The 23,134-nt window shown below is 36.1% G+C and overlaps 1 protein-coding gene across 1 annotated transcript in view; it reads left to right on the top strand.

Annotated features, from left to right (window-relative positions):
• POLR3B (polymerase (RNA) III (DNA directed) polypeptide B) overlaps window positions 1–23,134 on the top strand; it is a 108,320-nt gene that overhangs the window by 51,489 nt on the left and 33,697 nt on the right. Inside the window, exons 14-20 of the mRNA XM_014536008.1 lie at window positions 1,585–1,785; window positions 3,600–3,762; window positions 5,291–5,444; window positions 7,311–7,385; window positions 8,195–8,293; window positions 11,196–11,323; window positions 21,364–21,573. Of these exons, the coding sequence (XP_014391494.1) occupies window positions 1,585–1,785; window positions 3,600–3,762; window positions 5,291–5,444; window positions 7,311–7,385; window positions 8,195–8,293; window positions 11,196–11,323; window positions 21,364–21,573 (1,030 nt within the window). The remainder of the gene's footprint in view (window positions 1–1,584; window positions 1,786–3,599; window positions 3,763–5,290; window positions 5,445–7,310; window positions 7,386–8,194; window positions 8,294–11,195; window positions 11,324–21,363; window positions 21,574–23,134) is intronic.

The raw sequence follows: 23,134 nt of genomic DNA, 5'->3' as shown, positions 1-23,134 counted from the left end.
GAATACTAGACCAAATTCTCTTGCTGAACATCTTGGCTTCACTCCCCATCTACTTCCCTTTTGCCAGCAGCTGCTGCCTTATTTCAGTTCTGTGCAGAATATTTATTTACCTTACTCTTACTCTCTGGGTATAAGTCAGTTCATGAAGTTCATTCTCATTCAAAGCATAAAAGGAGTTAACAGGAAAAGCAGTAAAGAAGTTAACTTATGTGATAAATGTATTTGCTTTATTTCTTTGCTTTGTAACAGTAGTTTCTTAGAATTTAGCTCTTTTCCATGTTATCAAAAACTTAAGTTCTTGAAGTGATAGACTTTCACAGTAATAATGATTAAATTTTAATTTGTGATGGAGCACACTAAAGTCACATATTTTAATTCAAACAAACCACCTCATCTGCTTCTGAAACCCTAGCAATTTTTCTGTGAGGGGGTTTTAACACAGGATCCGTGAGTCCTCCTCGGAAATTGAATGAAAAATTTTGTGTTCATGATCTATGTGTATTTTTCTCAAGAAAACAGTCATAGATTTGATCAGATTTTCAAAAGAAAAATGAAGAACCACTGTTTGGCAGATGTATTTTTTTTTTCTTTTGAATCAAAGATCATTGAATTATTTTATTTTGCTTTTTTAAAAATACATATTTTTATTGACTTCAGAGAGGAAGGGAGAGGGAGAGAGAGATAGAAACATCAGTGATGAGAGAGAATCATTGATTGGCTGCCTTCTGTACACCCACAACCCAGGCATGTGCCCTCGACTGGAATCGAACTTGGGACCCTTCAGTCCTCAGGCTGATGCTCTATCCACTGAGCCAAACCAGCTAGGGCTTATTTTGCTTTTTTATGCATACTATTTTCTACCATTAATTCATGTTATCAATGACGTTAAAAGTTAACAGTTTCTAACCTTAATCTTTAAATTATCATTGAGAATATTTAATATGTGCGGTTAATATAACTATTAAGTAGTATATTTAATATAATATATTTAACACATAAAAGATAAAGTAAGTTTAATATTCAAGATTTATTTCATATGGATCTATTTTAAGATTGACATGATAGCCACAGAGGAGATATAATATTTCTTAATATGAATATATATGAAGGTTTTAGCCTTAATTAAGAAGCCTACAGTTTCTTCATTATCCCTGATAACTGCTATTAGAGTCATTTTTCTGTTGCTATATTTTTCTCTAAGACTAATTTTGGAGGACATTTAAATAATGGCACATTCCAACATGTGTAGAAATTGCTACTGTTCTCTTAGTTAGCTTATTGCTTCGAATGGAAATCTCTAGTTGAACTGACTTGATTGGGATATAATTAGTTCTTCAGAAAATAACTGCTTTGATGTGATAAGGTTGATCCATCAAAGCATTCTGCGATGATTTATAGGTAATATTCATTAAATTCCTAGAAAACCCCAGCAAGTGACCTGGCTAATTTTTATTTTAATTGTGACATTTTGATTGCTGAGTATAATTTTGTAAACATGTAGTTCCTACAATGAACTTCTCAGAGTAACTGGGAAGTATTAGACAATTTATTAATAATCAGGGGTTCTGTGTCTTCTCTCTACAGGGAAATTGGTCTCTAAAGAGATTTAAAATGGACCGTCAAGGTGTGACTCAAGTGTTGTCTCGCTTGTCATATATATCCGCACTGGGCATGATGACAAGAATCTCTTCCCAGTTTGAAAAAACAAGAAAAGTGAGTGGTCCTCGATCGCTCCAACCATCTCAGTGGGGAATGCTCTGTCCTTCAGACACTCCTGAAGGAGAGGTAAGGTACCTGAGGGGGTCTCTGTGCTGTGTCAGAGTTAATACCTGTTGGTGGTGTTCTTGTTCTGCTCCATTTCCCCAGGCCATATTCTTTTTTGGGTCAGCCACTTATCGGGCCAAGAAGTATTAAATGCAGCTTGACAGGATAACATCAGTATCATTCCAGAATCAGTACCTACAGAAGCATTTGATTTAGTATCTCATCTAAATAGAAACATGGACCAAATTTTCTGGCTTGTTTAGTTAACCCAAGAATCCAACCATGCAATGGAGAGGAGACAAGAATGTGAAGGAAAATTGAGAGACCCATTACTTTTACTTATGAGGAGCTCTTTTAAGCTTCTCCTTATTTTCTTTAGGTGTCCTTAGCGAACATCATAGTTGCAATTGCAGCCAACTGGGAGCACACAGCCCAAGACCTAAAGTGGATTTCAATTCAGTTATGTCGGATACGCAAGCAATTACCTAAAATTAAACCAACAAGTTTAAATAAGTATTTCCATAGCACTTACTGCTTCCTGTGTCATGACCCTTTCTCCTTCATGTTAACCATTGTTGGTTTCACTTGATTGTATTCGTTCTAAATTGTAAACTTCGGAAGGAAGGAACCTTGTTGGGTTCATTGATGTATGCCAAGCTCCTAGCACAGAGCCTTGTTCAGAGTAAAGGCCTCATAAATATATGCTGAATGATTAAATGAGGTAATTATAACAAATAAAAGATGTAAGTTTCAAAGTGTAGGAATTTATTATGACTTGGGAGTGATGAAAAGTAGTTTATGCAGGGGTATAATTTTTAGAAATTATTCTAATTTTTCTTAAACCATATGAAATTTACACTAAAATTATGTAGCTTGTTAAATTTGCATAAAAAAACATCTTGAGCTTTGAAACTCTAAATTTTCTAAAGGTTGCTTCACTGATCCCGATGAGATACCTATTTTGTGCATCACTACTGCAGATGGTTTTTAATAATTGAAAATGCAATCTTTACATGTCTGTTTGCTATATTATATATTTACTTATATTTTTGTTTTAGATTTTGGTTGTATAGAAGTTAAAATTTTTTTATTTCCTTTTTATTTTGAAATAATTTTAGACATGCAAATAGTTATAAAATAAAAGAATTTTCATAATCTTTCACCTAAATTCCCCAAATGTGAGCATCTTAAATAACGATAGCATAGTTATCAACCTCGTGAAGGTACCATTGCTAACAGTACTATATCTATAGATCTTATTCAGATTTGTCAGTTGTCCCACTAATGTCTTTTTTCTGATCCAGGATTATACATTGCTTTCCGTTGTCATGTCCTCTTAGTCTTAATCTGGAGCAGTTCTTCAGTCTTTCTTTGCCTTTTATGACCAAGAAGCTTTATAGAGTACTGACTAATTATTTTATAGACTATCTCTCATTTCAGGCCAGAAATTTTATGTGTCCATATTTATCAATGTTTTTATATAATCTTAATGACTGTGATGTTCTATTGTCTGGGAATAACAATTTATGGAATCATTTTCTTTTGGGGATGGTGGTGTTTATGATGCTCTCATTATTTGCACTTTCAAATAGTACAGTGCTAAGCAGTTCTGTGACTGAATCTATGTGTATACCCTTTCTTGTGACCTTAAGATACATTCCTCTGGTTAAAGGGTATGTACTTTTTTAAGGCTTTTGTATAAATTGCCAACCTGTCCCCTACAAGGTTGTACTGCTTTACATTGTATCAGCAAAAAGTCGAACTATTTTTGGACACAAACTGTACTTTGTATCACTGGTGCTCATTCTTAGAAATGACTATCTTTTGTTCTTTAGGCATGTGGTTTGGTAAAAAACTTGGCCCTTATGACGCACATCACGACTGACATGGAAGATGGACCCATTGTTAGATTAGCCAGTAACCTGGGAGTAGAAGATGTGAATTTATTATGTGGAGAAGAGCTCTCTTACCCAAATGTGTTTCTCGTCTTCCTCAATGGTGAGCATACTATGGAGACATGTTGATCATAAACAGTCTGTGGGGGAGGGGGAGGGAAGCCATTATTATTCATGTATTTAAAACACAAATATACTTTTATCCTGGGCCCGGGTTGACGTTAATTTAAAGGTATGAAAATGGTAACAGAAATCGTTATTCCATTGGCTGGATCATCCAGGTTCTGCAAGGATACAGCTATCAGAGCTAGAGGGTAACATGGCAAAGACTAGCTGCTTTCTGTACTTTTGCAGCTATCAGCATATGCACAGTGGAATAAGCCTCAACATGATATCTTTAAGTTGAAGTTAAATATGTGTGGCATTCTGCAAAAATAAACACATCGGCCCCGACAGTGAGTTGACTTATATTCAGTCACTTGATAATCGATTGTTAACAGCTTGTGGCAAAAGGGTTCCTTTCCTTCCATTCATGCTCTAGTCGTTTCTTTCACCTACCCCTTGCAACCCCCTTCGGAGTCCTTCGAAACTCATTAGCAAATGTGCCCTTTCTACTTGAGATTTGGTGGTTTGGTTGCCTGTCCCCTCATCATTGTGCTCCATGTGCTCATCCTGACCACTTAGCCCCGACAATCCTCTTCCTCCCACCCTGGGAGGATTCAGTCCTTTACTGTAGGGGTCCTCAAACTACGGCCCGCGGGCCACATGCAAATACAAATATTGTATTTGTTCCCGTTTTGTTTTTTTACTTCAAAATAAGATATGTGCAGTGTGCATAGGAATTTGTTCATAGTTTTTTTAAAACTATAGTCCGGCCCTCCAACGGTCTGAGGGACAGTGAACTGGACCCCTGTTTAAAAAGTTTGAGGACCCCTGCTACTGCATGGGCTGGTGAGTAGGAAAATGTCAATTAACTGACTGCCTCATTTAGTGTATCCCAGTGGCCAACATTGAGTGAGCTATTACTCTTCACTTTCTGCCCGTACCTCTCTGAATCCTCAAGCTATCACATCTGCTCTTTGGAAATGGTAGAGCCAGTGTTCAAACCCAGGGGGTCTGAATCCAAGTTTGTGCCTCCAGCATGGTGCTGACAGATGAGGAAAATGAGACTAATTTTTCCAGGGCTACTCTTCTAGCATCTGGTAGGGCTCACGCTAAACTCAGGTCCCTCAGGCTGCCCTTAACCACTCCACTCTGTTGCTTCCCTACAGCCTTAGAGACTGGCTAGAGGTGTTAAGAGTATTTTCAAGTGACTACTCAGTGCTGCTTATCATTTTTATTGGGTATATATTTTAAATCCTCTTAGATTTCTTTTTTTTTTTTAATATATTTTATTTTTTACAGAGAGGAAGGGAGAGGGATAGAGAGTTAGAAATATCGATGGGAGAGAAACATCGATCAGCTGCCTCCTGCACACCTCCTACTGGGGATGTGCCCGCAACCAAGGTACATGCCCTTGACCAGAATCGAACCTGGGACCTTTCAGTCCGCAGGCTGACGCTCTATCCACTGAGCCAAACTGGTTAGGGCTCTTTTTTATTTCTGTCTTAAATATTCTTCTTTCTGCTTAGGTAACATCCTGGGTGTCATTCGAGACCATAAGAAGCTAGTGAATACGTTTCGACTGATGCGAAGAGCAGGATACATCAATGAATTTGTTTCCATCTCAACAAATCTTACAGATCGATGTGTCTATATTTCTTCTGATGGAGGAAGGTTGTGCAGGTATAAGTTGCTAAAAAGAGTTTTTAAGAATCTATGTTTACTTTGGAAAGAAATAGACTTTTTTATTTTTTAAATCTGCTTTAACTTCTTTCATTGTTAAGATAAATTTCATTCAGTTAGCAAACACCTCATGAATATGCATCCTGAGTACTGAAGATTCAAAGACTGATGAGTCTCTGCCGTCAGAGAGCTCAGCCTGCTGGCAAAAGCAAAAATAATTACTAATAACAACCAACTATGCTAGTAGTACATGATAGCCATTATTTATTATTTTAATAGATGTTTTATATATAAGGCTTTACCTTCAACCCTTTATGATTCGATTATTATTTTCACTTAACAAATGAAGTGGGTTTTGTGAAACTAAGTAACTTACCCAAAGCTAGATACTGGTAGAGTTTGCTTTTTACTGGAAAGTATTTGAAGTTTATTTGACTCCAACACTCATTGTTTTACCCACTACGTTCTATCACTATAAACTGAGTTTTGAAGGATGAGTAGGATTGTGTTACTTGGAGGGAAGGAGAAAAGCTAAGGAATGGCAAGAATAAAAATCATGGATTGTGGTTAGTGCATGTAGGGTGCCAGGCACACGTATTAAGTGCTTATTTGTGGCTGACCTGGTCTTTTTGGGGGGGGCGGGGGCGGGAAGCAATGGCATTTTCTAGGTTACTCCTTTAGGATTTTCCTCTTTCCTTACATCTAAAATAATATGGCATAGTCTAAAAGAAAATGAATTCTTTTTTAGAAGTAATTTTATAATGGCATATCATAAATTTGGCAGGAAGAATTAGAATATACTGAGTAAAAGTAAAAGGTAACTGAAGTAGCTAAATGTGAACTTCTCCCTCCTACTGCTCTGTCATCACTTCTGGGTTCCTTAACCTGAACTAAACTGCAGCCTTTGAAGATTATTTCCACAAAAAGTTCACCCAGTTCATTTTTCAGCAACTTGTAATGTACAGCTCCTTGTAACTATTTAAAAGTGCTCATTAGTTCTCCAATAGTCATTTGGATTTTAGGGTATGGGGCACAAGTGTCTGCTGGTGACTTGCTCCTCTGTAAGAGCTGCTTATCCAAATAAGAACAGCCCTTGACGTTTCAGTGCTGCATGCCATCCTTTGTGTCAGTGTTTCCTTGTGGTGGTGAAGCGCTCAGAGGCAAATCAACACTGACAGTTACAGTTTAATCTACCAGAACATGTAGACCCAAAGCTCCCTGTACCTTATACCCAGTATGCTGCTAAAATTACGAAGTAAAAAAACTTTATTCTCTGCAAACTGACTGCCACTCTTTTTGGTCATGTGTAGCTTTCGGCAGCCTGCTCTGTAGCCCAGTGATGTTTACCCTAAAGCAGATCACTCTAAACAGCTGATATTCGTCAGGCCCTCACTACAAAATGCCATTGTAAACCTCAGTGACAGCTCTTCTCTGCCTGCTAACTTCTTGGGTGGAAGATGACATATTTCCAGTATGAAATAGGAGATGCTTTTAGTATGATGCATTTACACAGTTTAAAATGTGACACTAAAGGATTTATATCCTTTTTAGACTTCATTGAGTATCATTTTTGAATTGCCTTTTCACTCAGAACCAAGTATTTCCTAAGATACTTGGAAAAGTACTGGATGTGTATACATGTATCTGTGCACACATACAGACATGGGCTGATGTGTCTGTGCATGTGCATGTGTGAGAGAGAAAAGAAGCCTCTGTGCATTCACATGTAAAAATTACCTGGTGTCCTCAAGCAGTGCAGAAATAAGTTTGCTTATATTTACAGGTTCCCGCATTTCCCTATAGTAAACTTTCTGCTGACTTAATTTTTCTGTTGAACTACTATGAATTTATTTTTTTCCATTCCAGACCCTACATAATAGTTAAGAAACAAAAGCCTGCAGTCACGAATAAGCATATGGAAGAGCTGGCTCAGGGGTACAGGTAAGTGGCCAAAAGCAAAACTTCTGAGTCTCTTTAGTATTCAACATGATATAATCAACAGTAACATTATTTTTTAAAAATATATATTTTATTGATTTTTTTACAGAGAGGAAGGGAGAGGGATAGAGAGTTAGAAATATTGATGAGAGAGAAACATCAATCAGCTGCCTCCTGCACACCCCCCACTGGGGATGTGCCAGCAACCAAGGCACATGCCCTTGACCGGAATCAAACCTGGGACCCTTCAGTCCGAAGGCCGATGCTCTATCCACTGAGCCAAACCAGTCAGGGCAACAGTAACATTATTTTACCTGAGCTTTTAAGAATAGTGTATTTTCACTTTTAATCCTTTAATTCCTCCTCACTAAATATATTAGCCTATTAAAAATCCATTTTTCACTATGTGAACTTGCTTGGATATTGTAAAATATTTATCAACTTAGATCATGAGAATTCCAGATTCTTGGTGTAAATTAGTGTACTGTTAAGTATTTGTAGTAAAAGACAGACTTTCATTAATATGTTGATATAGACACTGTGGGGCTCTCATCATATGGACTTTCTAAAGTCATCAAAGATATTTTTAGATTGGGGACCAGATTGACAAGAATCACAGATGTTTTACTGATCAGTGATTTGTGATCATTGTATGACCCAAGAATAGCATGTTTCAAGTATCCCATTGTTCTGATACTCTCTGGGAGAGAAGGGTGCTTTGGGTAAATGAAAGCCAGATCTTCCATTATTACATATATAATATTGTAATTAAATGCTTTTTAGTAATGTATGCTTCACCAATATTTTCCCAGGAATTTTGAAGATTTCTTACATGAGAGTCTGGTGGAATATCTAGATGTGAATGAAGAAAATGATTGTAACATCGCACTCTATGAGCATACAATTAATAAGTAAGTAGGATCCGTAACAACCATAAGTAAAACCTATCTGCTTATAGAAACTACCTTCTCGTTCCATTTCATCTTCAATTTTTCTATTGTGTCCTTTGCTAGAAGTATACTGTTTTATAATAAACGATAATCCATCATTTATCTCAATGTAAGAATATAACAAAACTGCAAACAAGTCATTTTTAGACTTAATTATCTTTCCGATGCATTTTACACTTAGTATTTATATTTTAAAAGGAATTGCTGCTCTGATTTTAATATTTAATTACTAACAAAATTGAACTAATGAATCAGGATATGTACAAGATGTATTGATCTCTTCTGGAGAGGATTTTATCAGTGGACATTTGGATTCTTATTATCAATGCAGGAATTCCCTACATAGTATGCAGTTAAGATGCCTCTGAACTTATGTGTAATATAAACATGAAATGGTGCTATGTTTACAGTGTTTCTCCTAGAACAGTGATATTTTTAGAAGCATTAGAGGACATTTATATACTTGCTGTCTGCTGCATGTTACTGATGTACTGCTTACCTGAAATGGGAATATATTGTTAAATAGTTAGGGAGTTTGATACTACCAGCTGATAACTACTTATGTCCTCTAGCGAGAAAGTACTTTTCTGTTTCCTGCTATCAAATGAAATATACTACTTTATTTTTGTCTAATTATAAGTTAGTTAATAATGCTTTTAATCAGAATTTTAATTCCTTAAAGGTATGAATCTCTCAAAGTACTTTTCCTCTCTCCTGACAAAGTTCTAACTTGTCTAAGAGGATTGGGGTTCATTCTATAACCCAACTAGAGACATAATTCAATACACAAAAAGATAAATAAGCAGGAGGTCCTCTGTCATGTGTGTTGTAACTATTCTTTTTATGATGGATTGGGTTATGTTGGAAATTACTTCTCTTCACAGGTACTATAAGCCATTGAAATGATTGAAGTTATGCTTCAGAAACACTTAAGGAAGGCATCCAGTGGTTCTCAACCTTCCTAATGCCGCGACCCTTTAATACAGTTCCTCATGTTGTGGTGACCCCCAACCATAAAATTATTTTCATTGCTACTTCATAACTGTAATTTTGCTACTGTTATGAATCGTAATGTAAATATCTGATATGCTATATGTGTTTTCCAATGGTCGCGGCCCACGGTTGAGAACCGCTGGATAGACAGGCAACAGAGACCACAGATCCTGGATGTGATATCTGTTACTTTCAGCAAAGACCTACAAATAATTTGGCTGCTCTTTCTCAGATATTTTCTGAATTGCTTAATCATTTAGCCAAAACTGAGTTTTCTGCAAAAATGTATTATGAAAGTAACAAAGATTCTGACACTTAGTATGTAAAGTCTTACTTTGTGTTCAATGTCTATAGTGGAGCTATCCAATAAAAATAAAATGCAAGCCACCTATATAACTTAAAATTTCTAGCAGCCACATTTAAAAAGTAAAAAAGAAACAGATGAAGTTAATTTCAGTAATTTTATTTAACCCAATATATCTAAAATGTTGTCATGTCAACATGTAATCAGTATGAAAATATGAACGTATTTTACATTTTCTTTTAAGTTTTTAAAATCTGGTATGCACTTAACAGCACATCTCAATTTGGATGCTAAATTTTATTGGAAATATTTGATCTGATCTCATTAACACAGTTGAAAAAGTAGACTCACAAATGTTAAGTTGTTACAAACGTAACTAAAAGGTTTAAAATGATTGAACTAAGTTATTTCAATTTAAATATGACTTTTAAAATTTAAGGTGATTAGCCCAGCCAGTGTGGCTCAGTGGTTGAGAGTAAACCCATGAACCAAGAGGCCACCGGTTCAGTTCCCATTCAGGGAACATGCCTGGGTTATAGGCTTGATCCACGGTAGGAGGCATACAGGAGGCAGCTGATTGATGTTTCTGTCTCATCGATGTTTTTGTCTATCCCTCTCCCTTTCTCTCTAAAATCAATAAAATGTAAGGTGATTAAAATTAAGTAAAATTTTAAAATTCAGTCCTTTAGTCGTACTAGTCGTAACTTTTCAAGTGCTTAATAGCTACACTTAGCTAGTGGTTATGGCATTGGCCCCTCTAGGACTATAGTAACTATTCTTAAAGGGGATGTATTTCTCCCTCTAAAATGGTGATACAGCCCTAGCTGGTTTGGCTCAGTTGATAGAGTGTCAGCCTGCAGACTGAAGAGTCCTGGGTTTGATTCTGGCCAAGGGCACATGTCCAGGTTGTAGGATCAGTCCCCAGTGGGGGGCATGCAGGAGGCAGCCGATCAATGATTCTCTCTCATCATTAATGTTTCTATCTCTCTCTCCCTCTCCCTCTCTGAAATCAATAAAGATATATTTAAAATAAAATGGTGATACAACTTTCTCATTGATCTAAGTTGGAAAGTGAAGAAAAGCAAGTTATCCGTGTGGATGTTTTTGATCTTCATTCCTATATGCTTGAATGGTGATACAACTTTCTCATTGATCTAAGTTGGAAAAGTAAAGAAAAGCAAGTTATCCATGTGGATGTTTTTGATCTGCATTCCTATATGCTTGATTAATAATTTCTTTATAAATGCTAGTTGTTGTTATTAGTAGTTAGTATATAATAATACTTTTTTATATAGACATTCCATACTGTTTTCCTTCTCTTGTATTTCTACAAATAATAGAAGCTTCTATCGCTAAAAAATTTGTTTTATTATATTTTATCAGTTTTACTAGCATCAAATTTTGTTATTGAGGTTTTATTATATAAATTTATTATATATATTTATATCAACTTAAATATTATTATCTAGATCCTATAGGGACTTAGTAATATTTTCATACCCTTTCAGTGATATTTATTTTATACTTGGTCGTGCCTAAGATGTCTATTCTTAATTAACTTGCTAGAGATACCACCCACTTGGAGATTGAACCCTTTACTCTTCTTGGAGTTTGTGCGGGCCTGATTCCATACCCTCATCATAACCAGTCCCCAAGAAACACATATCAGTGCGCCATGGGAAAACAAGCTATGGGTAAGATTCCCTTCTTGAATTTGCTTCTAAATACTTGGATAAAAGATATGTCTTTATTCTTACTTCACTAGTATTGCGTGTCTGGCCAATCAGGCTTTGCTAACACCTAAGTGTTACCAAACTCAGAGGGTTGCCTATGGAATTCTGCAATACTTGCAGCTGCCCCTATCATGTCTAAAGCTTAAACAAAAATAGAGAAAACTTCTCTGAACTTGTCCCCTTGACTAAGCAAAGGGACATACAATAAATGTCACAGAATTATGAAGGGGTAAGTATGAAGAGAAAGCCCTGTAAAATGTAAGTTATTAATCCAGAGAGATGGAAGAAAGAGCAGAAAACTCAAGGTTAAGGGTGGAGAGGAAGAGGAAATAAAGATGCATGATGTGTATTAGAATGTATTTAGTAATTGTCTGGATGACAGTCATTGAACCCATTACATCCATGCAATTACTCCTATAGCTCCTGAAACATCCAATTCATGTCACACCAATTTCTGAACTCATTTTCCTTTCTTCTTTATGTTTTGCTTCCTTTTCATCCATCCATCTATTAATTTATCTATATACCCATCTATAACATTTATTGAGCATCAACTATAGATCAGACAGTGAGACTGAAACCTGAAAATATAGAGATGAGGACACCTGTCCTCAAGGAGTTCACAGTCTAGTAAGAGAGACTAACAAATAAAATGGTAATTCATATAGTATGATAAATTCTATAATAGACCCACAGCCAGAATCTAAGGGAAGAAGAGCAGAAAGGTCACTTAAGGTTAGAGAGTAGGCTGTTTTTGAAGAGGAGAATTCAACTAAGTTTTAAAAGACACTAGTAACCTTATGAGTATGGATATTATAAGCAACCATTTCATGAGGAAGTCTTGCTACTTTGATGTGACTGTTTAGTATATTATAGGTGTAGAGATGCCATATATTAACGAGTTTGGCTTTTATCTTGAAGTTGATACAAAGAGTACGAGGCAAAAAAAGTTTTGCTTATAAACATTATGAAATGTTTTTTTAAAATAATTTAAATCCTAATAAGTGTAATAAATTTTACTTTCATATATGTCTATGACATCAATATGATTTGTCTCTGATTTAAAGTATGGTATAAGGAGGTTCATTTTAAAAAAAACCTGTAAAAGGTTTTTGCATTGTGTTTGGTTTACAACCAGAATGCAGTTAGCTCTCCGTTACCAAGAATCAGCTGCAATTGACTATAATTTGACAATTAAGGAATTTTATTTCTCATTATGGATAAAGAGTCTGTATTTCTTTTCAAGTTTTTATATTGCCCTTTGGTTGGCCATAAAGAAATAAGAAGCATGTTGTCTTGCTACCATTTACCTGAATGATGTAATGCCTCGACAGTTCAGAATAATTCCCAGTGGGAAAATCTAAACAGCGGCTCATCAATTTAGCCTTTCCCATTCATCCTCAGCTGCAGTATAGGCTGATTTCCCGCTTGTGCTTCTGACTTGCTAACAAGTTGAAATATACAGTACTGAACCCTGTGTGTCATGAAAGGGCTATCACTTCTATTGGGTTTACCAAACCATTTTGTTTCATGATGTGAATCCCAGCTGAAACAATACACCTTTTGTGTAGAACCTTCAGCAGAATTAACGGAAGACTAATCACTTCATCGCTAATGCCACTCTTTAGTGTGTTTGTTTGAAGATTGAAATAGAAAGGGCTGCTTCTATCTCCACTTATTGAATGGTATGTGTGTGTTTTTAAAATAAGAGACTTGAAGGAAAGAAATAATATTTTTATTTTTGTAACTTCTCTCTCCACAACCCGCCCCCCCTCCCAAAGCCTTTATTTTGTGGCCATGAGTATCTGAAACATTCGGTTAGTTACCACACACAGTTAAGCAGGATCAGTGTGTACAGAAAGCCAATTCAGTGTCTGTAGAGTTCTTTTGTAGTTTTCTGTGTGAAGGTTTTTTTTCTCGTTTTGTTTTGAGTGTCATTTGCAATTCATTGTCTGTGTTTTCTGAGGTTGGTGTATTCAGCTGCTCTGACCCTGGGTCCTGCACATTTAGCTCCTTGGATACAATCCTCTGACGTTACTGCTGACGCTAGGAAGACAAAAGCCGCTGAATATCTTAAGTAATAAAAAAAAAAAGCCTTTGTTACTGTTTGTTATTATAAAACACCTGACTATAAAGAAAAGCAGAGAGATAAAAGTATGTTTAAAGTTGGCACATAATGTGGCCACATTTCTCTTTGGACACTGAAATAGCTGCAGAAGTCTTGAGCGAGGTCTATATGAAAAATCACAAAAGGGGAAAGGCTGACAGAGGGCGAAAACCCACTGCAGAGACCTGGATCTCTAAAGCAGACCCAGCACTTTGAGTTGGGTTTCTCTGAGTCATTTTAATTCTATGCAGTCTTGACAGCTGATTAGTTAAAGGCGCACTTTCCCATTTTAAATATACACTGAAGACTATATGCTGTTCATCCATTAGTCCATGTGGAAGGCGGAGGACAGTAGCCCAGAATCAATTCACTGAATATTCTAGCCACTCTGGAAAATTTGCTGTCTGCCTTTCACTACAAACTCCTCCCATTGAACAGAGTAAAGAAATGAGTGAAAGTCATTTTCTGTCACTACGAAGGAGACCAAAACTAGCAGAAACCACAGAGACTGAAAGCCTTACCTTATACATGAGAGAGAGCTGACTTTAATCCAACATGAAACACCAGCAGAGGGTGTTTCTTACATCTAAGGTTCTAATAAAATTTCCATACCGCATCTTACTGTGCTATTTAGCAACACCCCCCTTCCATGGCTACGGCTCTGTTTGTTGTGACATGGTTCAGAGCAAGAATCAAGGAGACGCGTGTGGACGTGGTAAGGTCTCCAGGTCACTCACTGCTACAAGTAAAGACTGTGTGTTGGAGCTGCATTGTATGTACTCTCCCTGGCACCAGACGCCAAGTTCACATGACTCACGCTTTCTTATCTGCCTGTTTTATTAGTTGGCAGTCCTCTAATGGGGCAATTTCTCCTGGTTAAAAGGATCTTTCAGTCATTATCAGCTCTGTTAATAAATATGCATCACATACCTCCCCTAGTCTTGGCTTCTTCTCACTACCCCCTCCCCTTCAGTTTCAAATTGCTGGGGCTTTTTTTCTTTTTAACTCAGGACCTAATGCAGCTTCTGGTTTTGTTTTTGCTTTCAATAGATTCCATTCCTAAGCACATAGTCTCCTCTCTTGCATTTCCCTCTTAACAGTAGGATGGGCTGTCTGGAGATATTAAAAACACAAAATGTTCAAAGATCCTCATAAAATTTTGTTTTATTTTACATTTCCTCCCCCACTTTCTGTTTGAAATTTTAAAAAGAATTCTTTACCCATTTAGTGGTACAAAAATGAAAAGATGTCTTGCTCAATTTGTCCCTGACAGTTCTTGTTTTAGAATTCCACTATTGGTTCAAAAAAAATAAAAATCGTTGTTAACTAATTTAAATGTAAGCTGATATAATATTTCTTGCAACTAGCATGTTAGTAATGAGTACTTATGGAAGTGAAATTAAAGTGCAGTATATAGGTCAGAGTTGGAGGTAGAAAGGGTGATATTGCAGGGTGATGGGATATATACTTTTATTACTACTATTATTAGTATTAGTCATGATGAATGTTGCCACTTATTGAATACCCAAATGATATATGTGCATTTCTTCTTCTATTCATAATAGTAATGCTGTCAGATAAAATGCATGCCTTTTTTGTTTCTGACTGAAAGACAACTGAATCTTTTAAAAGATTACATCTTCTGTGCAGTGCCATCTATAAAACTTACTAAAATTCTTCTCAACTGAAACTAATTTCTTTCCTCACTTTTTCCTATTCCCTGTGGATCATGATCCAGGTGCCTTTCCTGTTAGACTGTAGATTCTAAGCTCCTTGAGGACAGGGACTGGGTGTTATTTATTACTGGAACACAGTGCCAGCTTAAGTAGGTAGAGCATAGGAAGTACTCAATCAATGTTTCCACAATGAATGAATGAAACTTTGAGCACATTAAAATTGTTAAGAAATTAGGTGATATTTTTAAAAGAATCTTTGAAACAAACTAAGTTGGAAGGCTTATACAAACGGATTTTAAGACTTACTCTAAAGCCACAGTAATGAAGACAGTATGATATTGACATGAGGGTAAATATGTAAATCAATGGAACAGAATTAAGAATCCAGCAATAGACCACACATTTATGGGCAATTGTTTTTTGATGAATGTGTCAGGGTAATTCAGGGTAAAGGAAAATCTTTTCAACAAAATAAAATGTCTCTGTGTATATCTATGTAGAATAAAATGAGTATCATCTCCTACCTCATACCATACAAAAATTAACACAAAATGAATCATAGCCTTAAAAGTTGAGCTAATACCATAAAACTTATAGAAGGAAATGGGCAAAAACCTTCATAATCTTGAATAACTTAAGATTTGTTAGATAGACTATGAAAAGCACAACTATAAAAAAGAAAAAAGTAAATACTTGGACTTTCTCAAAATTAAGCTTTTGCTCTTTGAAAGACACTGTTAAGAATATGAAAGAGACCTTAAACCACATAATGGGAGCAAGTTATTTGCAATACATCTATCTGATAAAGGATTTGTATCCAGTATATAGAAAGAACCCCTTTCTAATAGGACAACTCAATTAAAAGATGGGAAAAACAAAAACCAGACATTTCACAAAGAGTAATAGGAATGATCAATAAGTCCATGAAAATATATTCAATATTATTAGTCATCAAGTAAATGTAAATTAAAACTGAGATACTACTACATACTCATTAGAATGACTAAAGTGAAAAGACGGACATACTGTGTTGGTTATGATGTGGAGCAACCAAAATGCGCATGTACTGCTCGTGAGAATGTAAAAAATAATCAGTTTGAAAAATTCTTATCCAGTTTATTCAAGTTAACCCCACCCTTACTAAACCACCAAGAAATTCCACTGCTGTGTATTTCCTCAAGAGAAATGAACACACCAAGACATGTGCATGAAGGTTCAGAGCAGCTTTATTCACAATATCCCAAAAGTGGAAGCAACCCAAATCCACCAGTAGGTGAGTGGATAAACAAAATGTATATTCATACAATGGAGTAGTACTCAGCAATAAAAAGCAATGATCTGTGATACACACAACCACATGGATGAATCTCAGAATCATTATGCTAAATGAAAGAAGCAGCAGAAGAATATACGTATTGTATTTTTCCATTGATGTAATGTTCTAGAAAATGCAAACTAATCCATAATGATAAAATCAGATTAGAGGTTGCTCCTTTGGGATAGTTGGAAATGTTCTAGATCTTGATTGTGGCAGTGGTTTCACAGATGTATCTATTGGTCAGAACTCATCAATGTGTACACTTTAAATGGATGAAGTTTATTATATTCAATAATGGTGATTAAATGAAGGGAAATTAGGCAAAGGAAGACAGAAAAATAATTAAATGCATGAAACTTTTTTTTCAGTATACATTTTCTTTGCTAAGTGCATTCTTACCATTTTCATCCCACCTTAAAAATAAATTTCTTCACTATTTTAACCTACATTTAGATACCTTGCTATGCCAACTTGTGACTTCTTAAGAAAGTTATGATCGAGAAAATATGACTTTGTAAGAAAAATTGTGCCCTGATAGTATGAAATTGACATCATTGGTGACCTACAGTTGTGGCAAATGGGCTGTAAAAGGATAATTTAGCTTATAGAAATTCTTATTGCTAATATCCTAAAAACCTTCATAATCTTGAATAACTTAAGATTTGTTAGATAGACTATGAAAAGCACAACTATAAAAAAGAAAAAAGTAAATACTTGGACTTTCTCAAAATTAAGCTTTTGCTCTTTGAAAGACACTGTTAAGAATATGAAAGAGACCTTAAACCACATAATGGGAGCAAGTTATTTGCAATACATCTATCTGATAAAGGATTTGTATCCAGTATATAGAAAGAACCCCTTTCTAATAGGACAACTCAATTAAAAGATGGGAAAAACAAAAACCAGACATTTCACAAAGAGTAATAGGAATGATCAATAAGTCCATGAAAATATATTCAATATTATTAGTCATCAAGTAAATGTAAATTAAAACTGAGATACTACTACATACTCATTAGAATGACTAAAGTGAAAAGACGGACATACTGTGTTGGTTATGATGTGGAGCAACCAAAATGCGCATGTACTGCTCGTGAGAATGTAAAAAATAATCAGTTTGAAAAATTCTTATCCAGTTTATTCAAGTTAACCCCACCCTTACTAAACCACCAAGAAATTCCACTGCTGTGTATTTCCTCAAGAGAAATGAACACACCAAGACATGTGCATGAAGGTTCAGAGCAGCTTTATTCACAATATCCCAAAAGTGGAAGCAACCCAAATCCACCAGTAGGTGAGTGGATAAACAAAATGTATATTCATACAATGGAGTAGTACTCAGCAATAAAAAGCAATGATCTGTGATACACACAACCACATGGATGAATCTCAGAATCATTATGCTAAATGAAAGAAGCAGCAGAAGAATATACGTATTGTATTTTTCCATTGATGTAATGTTCTAGAAAATGCAAACTAATCCATAATGATAAAATCAGATTAGAGGTTGCTCCTTTGGGATAGTTGGAAATGTTCTAGATCTTGATTGTGGTGGTGGTTTCACAGATGTATCTATTGGTCAGAACTCATCAATGTGTACACTTTAAATGGATGAAGTTTATTATATTCAATAATGTTGATTAAATGAAGGGAAATTGGGCAAAGGAAGACAGAAAAATAATTAAATACATGAAACTTTTTTTCAGTATACATTTTCTTTGCTAAGCGCATTCTTACCGTTTTCATCCCACCTTAAAAATAAATTTCTTCACTATTTTAACCTACATTTAAATACCTTGCTGTGCCAACTTGTGACTTCTTAAGAAAGTTATGATCGAGAAAATATGACTTTGTAAGAAGAATTGTTCCCTGATAGTATGAAATTGACATCATTGGTGACCTACAGTTGTGGCAAAATGGGCTGTAAAAGGATAATTTAGCTTATAGATATTCTTATTGTTAATATCCTATATTATAAAAGGCTAATATGCAAATCAACCGAATGGTGGAACTACCGTTCATGGTGCACACTGACCACCAGGAAGCAGACGCTCAATGCAGGAGCTGCCCCCTGGTGGTCAGTGTGCTCCCACAGAGGGAGTGCCGCTCAGCCAGAAGCCCTGAGCCGGACTTATGGCTGGCGAGTGCAGCAGCAGTGGCAGGAGCCTCTCCTGCCTCCCCAGCAGCGCTAAGGATATCTGACTGCCAGCTTAGGACATCCCCCTAAGCCATCAGTCAGACATCCCCCAAGGGCTCCCGGACTGTGAGAGGGCGCAGGCCAAGCTGAGGGACCCTCCCTCCCCACAAGTGCATGAATTTCGTGCACCAGGCCTCTAGCATATATATAATGTTCTTTTTAAGGAAGCTGTAAACATTAATAGAGACATTCTAATTTGAACATGTGCTTCACCCAGACTAGTCTTATCATTTAATTTCTGTATGATATTTTCTCAAATAGCTTATTATTGGCAAAATAGCTAGCTAGTCAGTTATAATTTTTATAACAATTATATGGGGTATGGTAGCATTTTGAAATGTTTCAATATAGAAGTCATAGTTGATAAATCATGTTTTAACCTGCACAACACTGTCAGTGCTGCTAGAAATGGATTTACATGTATATTCCTTCAATTTCTTTTAAAAGCCTTTAAAGAAAAATTTCTGATGAGATCATAAGCACCAAACATTTGCTAAACTGTTTTGCTGTGCATCCATTCAGTGGTCAGTTGTAATGTTCAAGAATTATGTTCTGGGCCTGATACAATTTACAACAGGATCCAGTCTCTTTCATCATTGTTTGGAGGTGCAGCCATTATGCTCCCCTGCTGCATAATAATGCTTGTCTCGGGTTTCAGAAGACATGTTTGGCAGCCTGGTGGGACAGTGGCTAAAGTATACAATTGGAGCTGAAATCTCAACATAAATTTTAAATGATTTCATGTAAAAGGACAAACTTACTGCCAGTGAACTTTACCACAGTCCAAGCAGCAGTGATTTTATTTCTAAAACAGTAAGTGATCTATTACCAGGTATCCTGTCCCTTTTATTAGTTGGCACTAACATAACAAATTAATTGGCAATATATAGTGTAAATTCGACAAAAAGTTCATGAGGTTTTGAGCTTAGCTGTTGTTTTTCAACTGAATTTTGATAAATTTTCTAGAGATTTAAGCACAAATATATACTGTCATAAAGAATATAATGCAGTTCTTCAGTTTCATTTACTTGACATTTATTGAGCATCTGTAGTAAACCCAGCAATGTAGTAGGTGCTCATTTCTATATAGTGTAAATTCGACAAAAAGTTCATGAGGTTTTGAGCTTAGCTGTTGTTTTTCAACTGAATTTTGATAAATTTTCTAGAGATTTAAGCACAAATATATACTGTCATAAAGAATATAATGCAGTTCTTCAGTTTCATTTACTTGACGTTTATTGAGCATCTGTAGTGAACCCAGCAATGTAGTAGGTGCTCATTTCTTTAGTACTCTACAGATTCCAGAATTTCTTTCATCACATCTGAGTAGGTTATTTTCATCCCCGAATTGAAATCACCATTGATTTAATGACATGAGTACAGAGAAAAAGGTAAAGGAAGTGGTGAGTTTTGGTGTTGGCTTGCCTTAGAGCTTAACTCCATTAAATGGCACATAGGCATCTTGAGGTATGTGGGTGTTGTGGATGTATCACTGTGGAAGCACATGCAAGAGAGAGACTTCTTAGCTACTCAAGGGGGAAAAGAAAAGATACTCCAGAGAAGTTAAGGAGGCTCAGGGGCCCACACTCAAGCTCAGCAGTAGGGTAAACATGAGTTTCCCAGTTCTAAGGTCTCTTTGAGTAGGAGCAAGCCCCCGAGAGCGAAAGCTTTTTTTTTTTCTTCTTTTCAGGCAGGTCCGTGAACCCTAATAAACCCCTAGAGCAGTGGTTCTCAACCTTCTGGCCCTTTAAATACAGTTCCTCATGTTGTGACCCAACCATAAAATTATTTTCGTTGCTACTTCATAACTGTAATGCTGCTACTGTTATGAATCGTAATGTAAATATCTGATATGCAGGATGGTCTTAGGTGACCCCTGTGAAAGGGTCGTTCGACCGCCAAAGGGGTCGCGACCCACAGGTTGAGAACCGCTGCTCTAGAGGGAAAAGAGAGAAGCAAGTAACACTCGGATTTAATTTCATTTTTAGTTGACAGTAATACCTTTTCAAGGTCCCATCAGATGGACAGGCTGATTGCTAATGAGGGAAGAGCCCATCCCTGATTCAATGGGACCTTAGATTCCTTAAGGGAAAGGCATGTCCTTTTTATCTCCACTACTGGGCAGAGTCGGTGTTTAACTGCTTAATAAATGAATAGTTAGGCAAATGAATGAGCCTATTCTCTGCTTTCACTTTCCTCTTCTCTGTTCTGTTTCTCCTGCTTTCTTTTTCATTTAAAACTTTTATAATTGTTGGTCTCTTTTTATGTTTGCCCCCTGTATAAACTCCTTGCCTCAGCCCAGGGTGTGTTCTCCAGTTACCTTCCCCCAGCAACTGGACATATGCCTGGAATATACTAGTAGTAGAACCCAATACAGAATTGTTGACTGACTTACTATATTAACCAGTGGAGACTAAAATTCCTCAACTGGGATTAATTGTATAAATCTAAAACCTGAAATTATTTAGATTAGTATACCTGAGTGCGATTTTTCTTCTTTGTGGGGGATTTTTAATGTTGATGAGAAAAAAAATGCTTTTAAAAGTTGTTAGCCACTATGAGGGTATTACTTTTGAAATGTTTGACCTAAAGATTTTCTCCATTTCAATTAGTGAAATTAATGTGCTTATCCCTGTATTCATTGCTGCCTAATTATTTGACATAATAGAATATTGCATTTTGTTTTTTTCAATGTCAATGAAGGTACCATTGGATATAACCAGCGGAACAGAATTGATACTCTCATGTATCTACTAGCATACCCACAAAAACCTATGGTTAAAACAAAAACCATTGAGTTGATAGAATTTGAGAAACTGCCGGCTGGACAGAATGCGACAGTTGCTGTGATGAGTTATAGTGGCTATGATATTGAAGATGCTCTTGTTTTAAACAAGGCCTCCCTGGACAGAGGTAAGTGAATTTTCAAAGCTCTGACACCAAAAGTGCTTGGTATAGAATTAGATATAGGGATGATCAGTGTAAAAATCACTTGGTGTCAAAATGCTAATGTCACTTTCAAGTGATTATAATTTTATAATATACAAACAAGAGGCAGTTATGTTGTGGTGTTGATTTTTTAAAAAATGAACATTATATAGAGGTAGTTTGTAAAATGTATTAGTCAGTAATCTTTTTTCTTATTTTACTTTATTGGTTACTTGAGGCAATTCCTCAGCAGAAAACACATAAGAATTTGTTTATTTTCCAGCAGAAATTATAATAAATGAAATATGGTTTTTTTTTAAATATATCTAGATACATATTCAACAATAAACCTGTTTGGTAGGGTCGTAGCAATATTTGTAGGTAAAAGGCTGTTTTGTTTATTGTATAACTCAACCTCATAATGTTAGACCTTTTTGTTGGCAAAATGATGGAAGTTTAAAAATACACATACATCAACCTTGACTTACAGTTTTTACAATTCTCTTTCTCAGTTTCTTGATAGTTTGCTTTTGCAGGTCACCACTTTATGGTTTGTTAGCCATCACCTGATCTGAAGTCTGACTTGTCTCTTCATAATCTGTATTTCTTTTTCTGCTCTCTGGCATACCCACTCTGCCTTCCCTTCACTCTTTGTAGTTGCTAGGCAGCCATAATAGTACTCCTAGACATGTGTCTTTGGCATTAATGTTGGCTGCACTTAATTTATGCCTCTTTTTTTCCTCCAAATGACAACAGCCATGCTTTAAAACTGGATGTTTTCTTTTCTGATTAACTGGTAACGTTTATGTGGAAATCTGAAGACTTTGTGATATCTGTCAGAAACTCCGCAGCACAATTTAACGATTAGAGTTTACTGTCCACTAGCTTTGAAGCTACCACCTGTAAATAAAATGTCCATTTACCCTTAGAAGAAAACACTTCTTGATTTCATGCAGTTCAGATTCACACTGCACTCCAGCATGTTGCAGTTAATGGCCATTGTACGAAATCTGAAGATCATGTAATGTTTCCAGAGTAGCTGTCTCTTGGAGCAGAATGTATTATGGCCATACACAATTTACTAGGAGCCATAATGACCAAGACCTTTTTCAAAGATACACAAATGTCTTCATCTGTTGTCTACTTGTAGAAATGTGTTGTTTCATTGAACAGTCATCTTCATATTTAAAAATTACGTTAGAGCACGGATAGTTTATTTAGAAATCCACTTTTCCCTGATTGATTTTCTAAATTCACATTCTTAGATTTCTTGAAAGTGTTCTGCTTTTGCTGGAGAATTTTAAATGAAGGATTTTACAGCCATGCATGTATTTAATCAGCAATACCTAGCATTTAACTCTGAGACATTTTCCTGTTTAAGTAAACTCTTGATGTGGCTCAGTATGTCCTGGGGAGCAGCCCTGGCTAGGTGGTTCAGTTGGTTGGAGCCTCATCCCGTTCAACAAAAGATTGGGGGTTCAAGTCCCCACCAGGGCATATACCTAGATGGTGGGTTTGATCCCTAGTTGGGGTGCATACAGGAGGC

This window comes from Myotis brandtii, unplaced genomic scaffold (assembly GCF_000412655.1).
Source record: "Myotis brandtii unplaced genomic scaffold, ASM41265v1 scaffold155, whole genome shotgun sequence".
Taxonomy (NCBI): domain Eukaryota; kingdom Metazoa; phylum Chordata; class Mammalia; order Chiroptera; family Vespertilionidae; genus Myotis; species Myotis brandtii.
The sequence above is the reverse complement of the archived record's forward strand: the minus strand, read 5'-3'. Positions and strand labels throughout refer to the sequence as shown.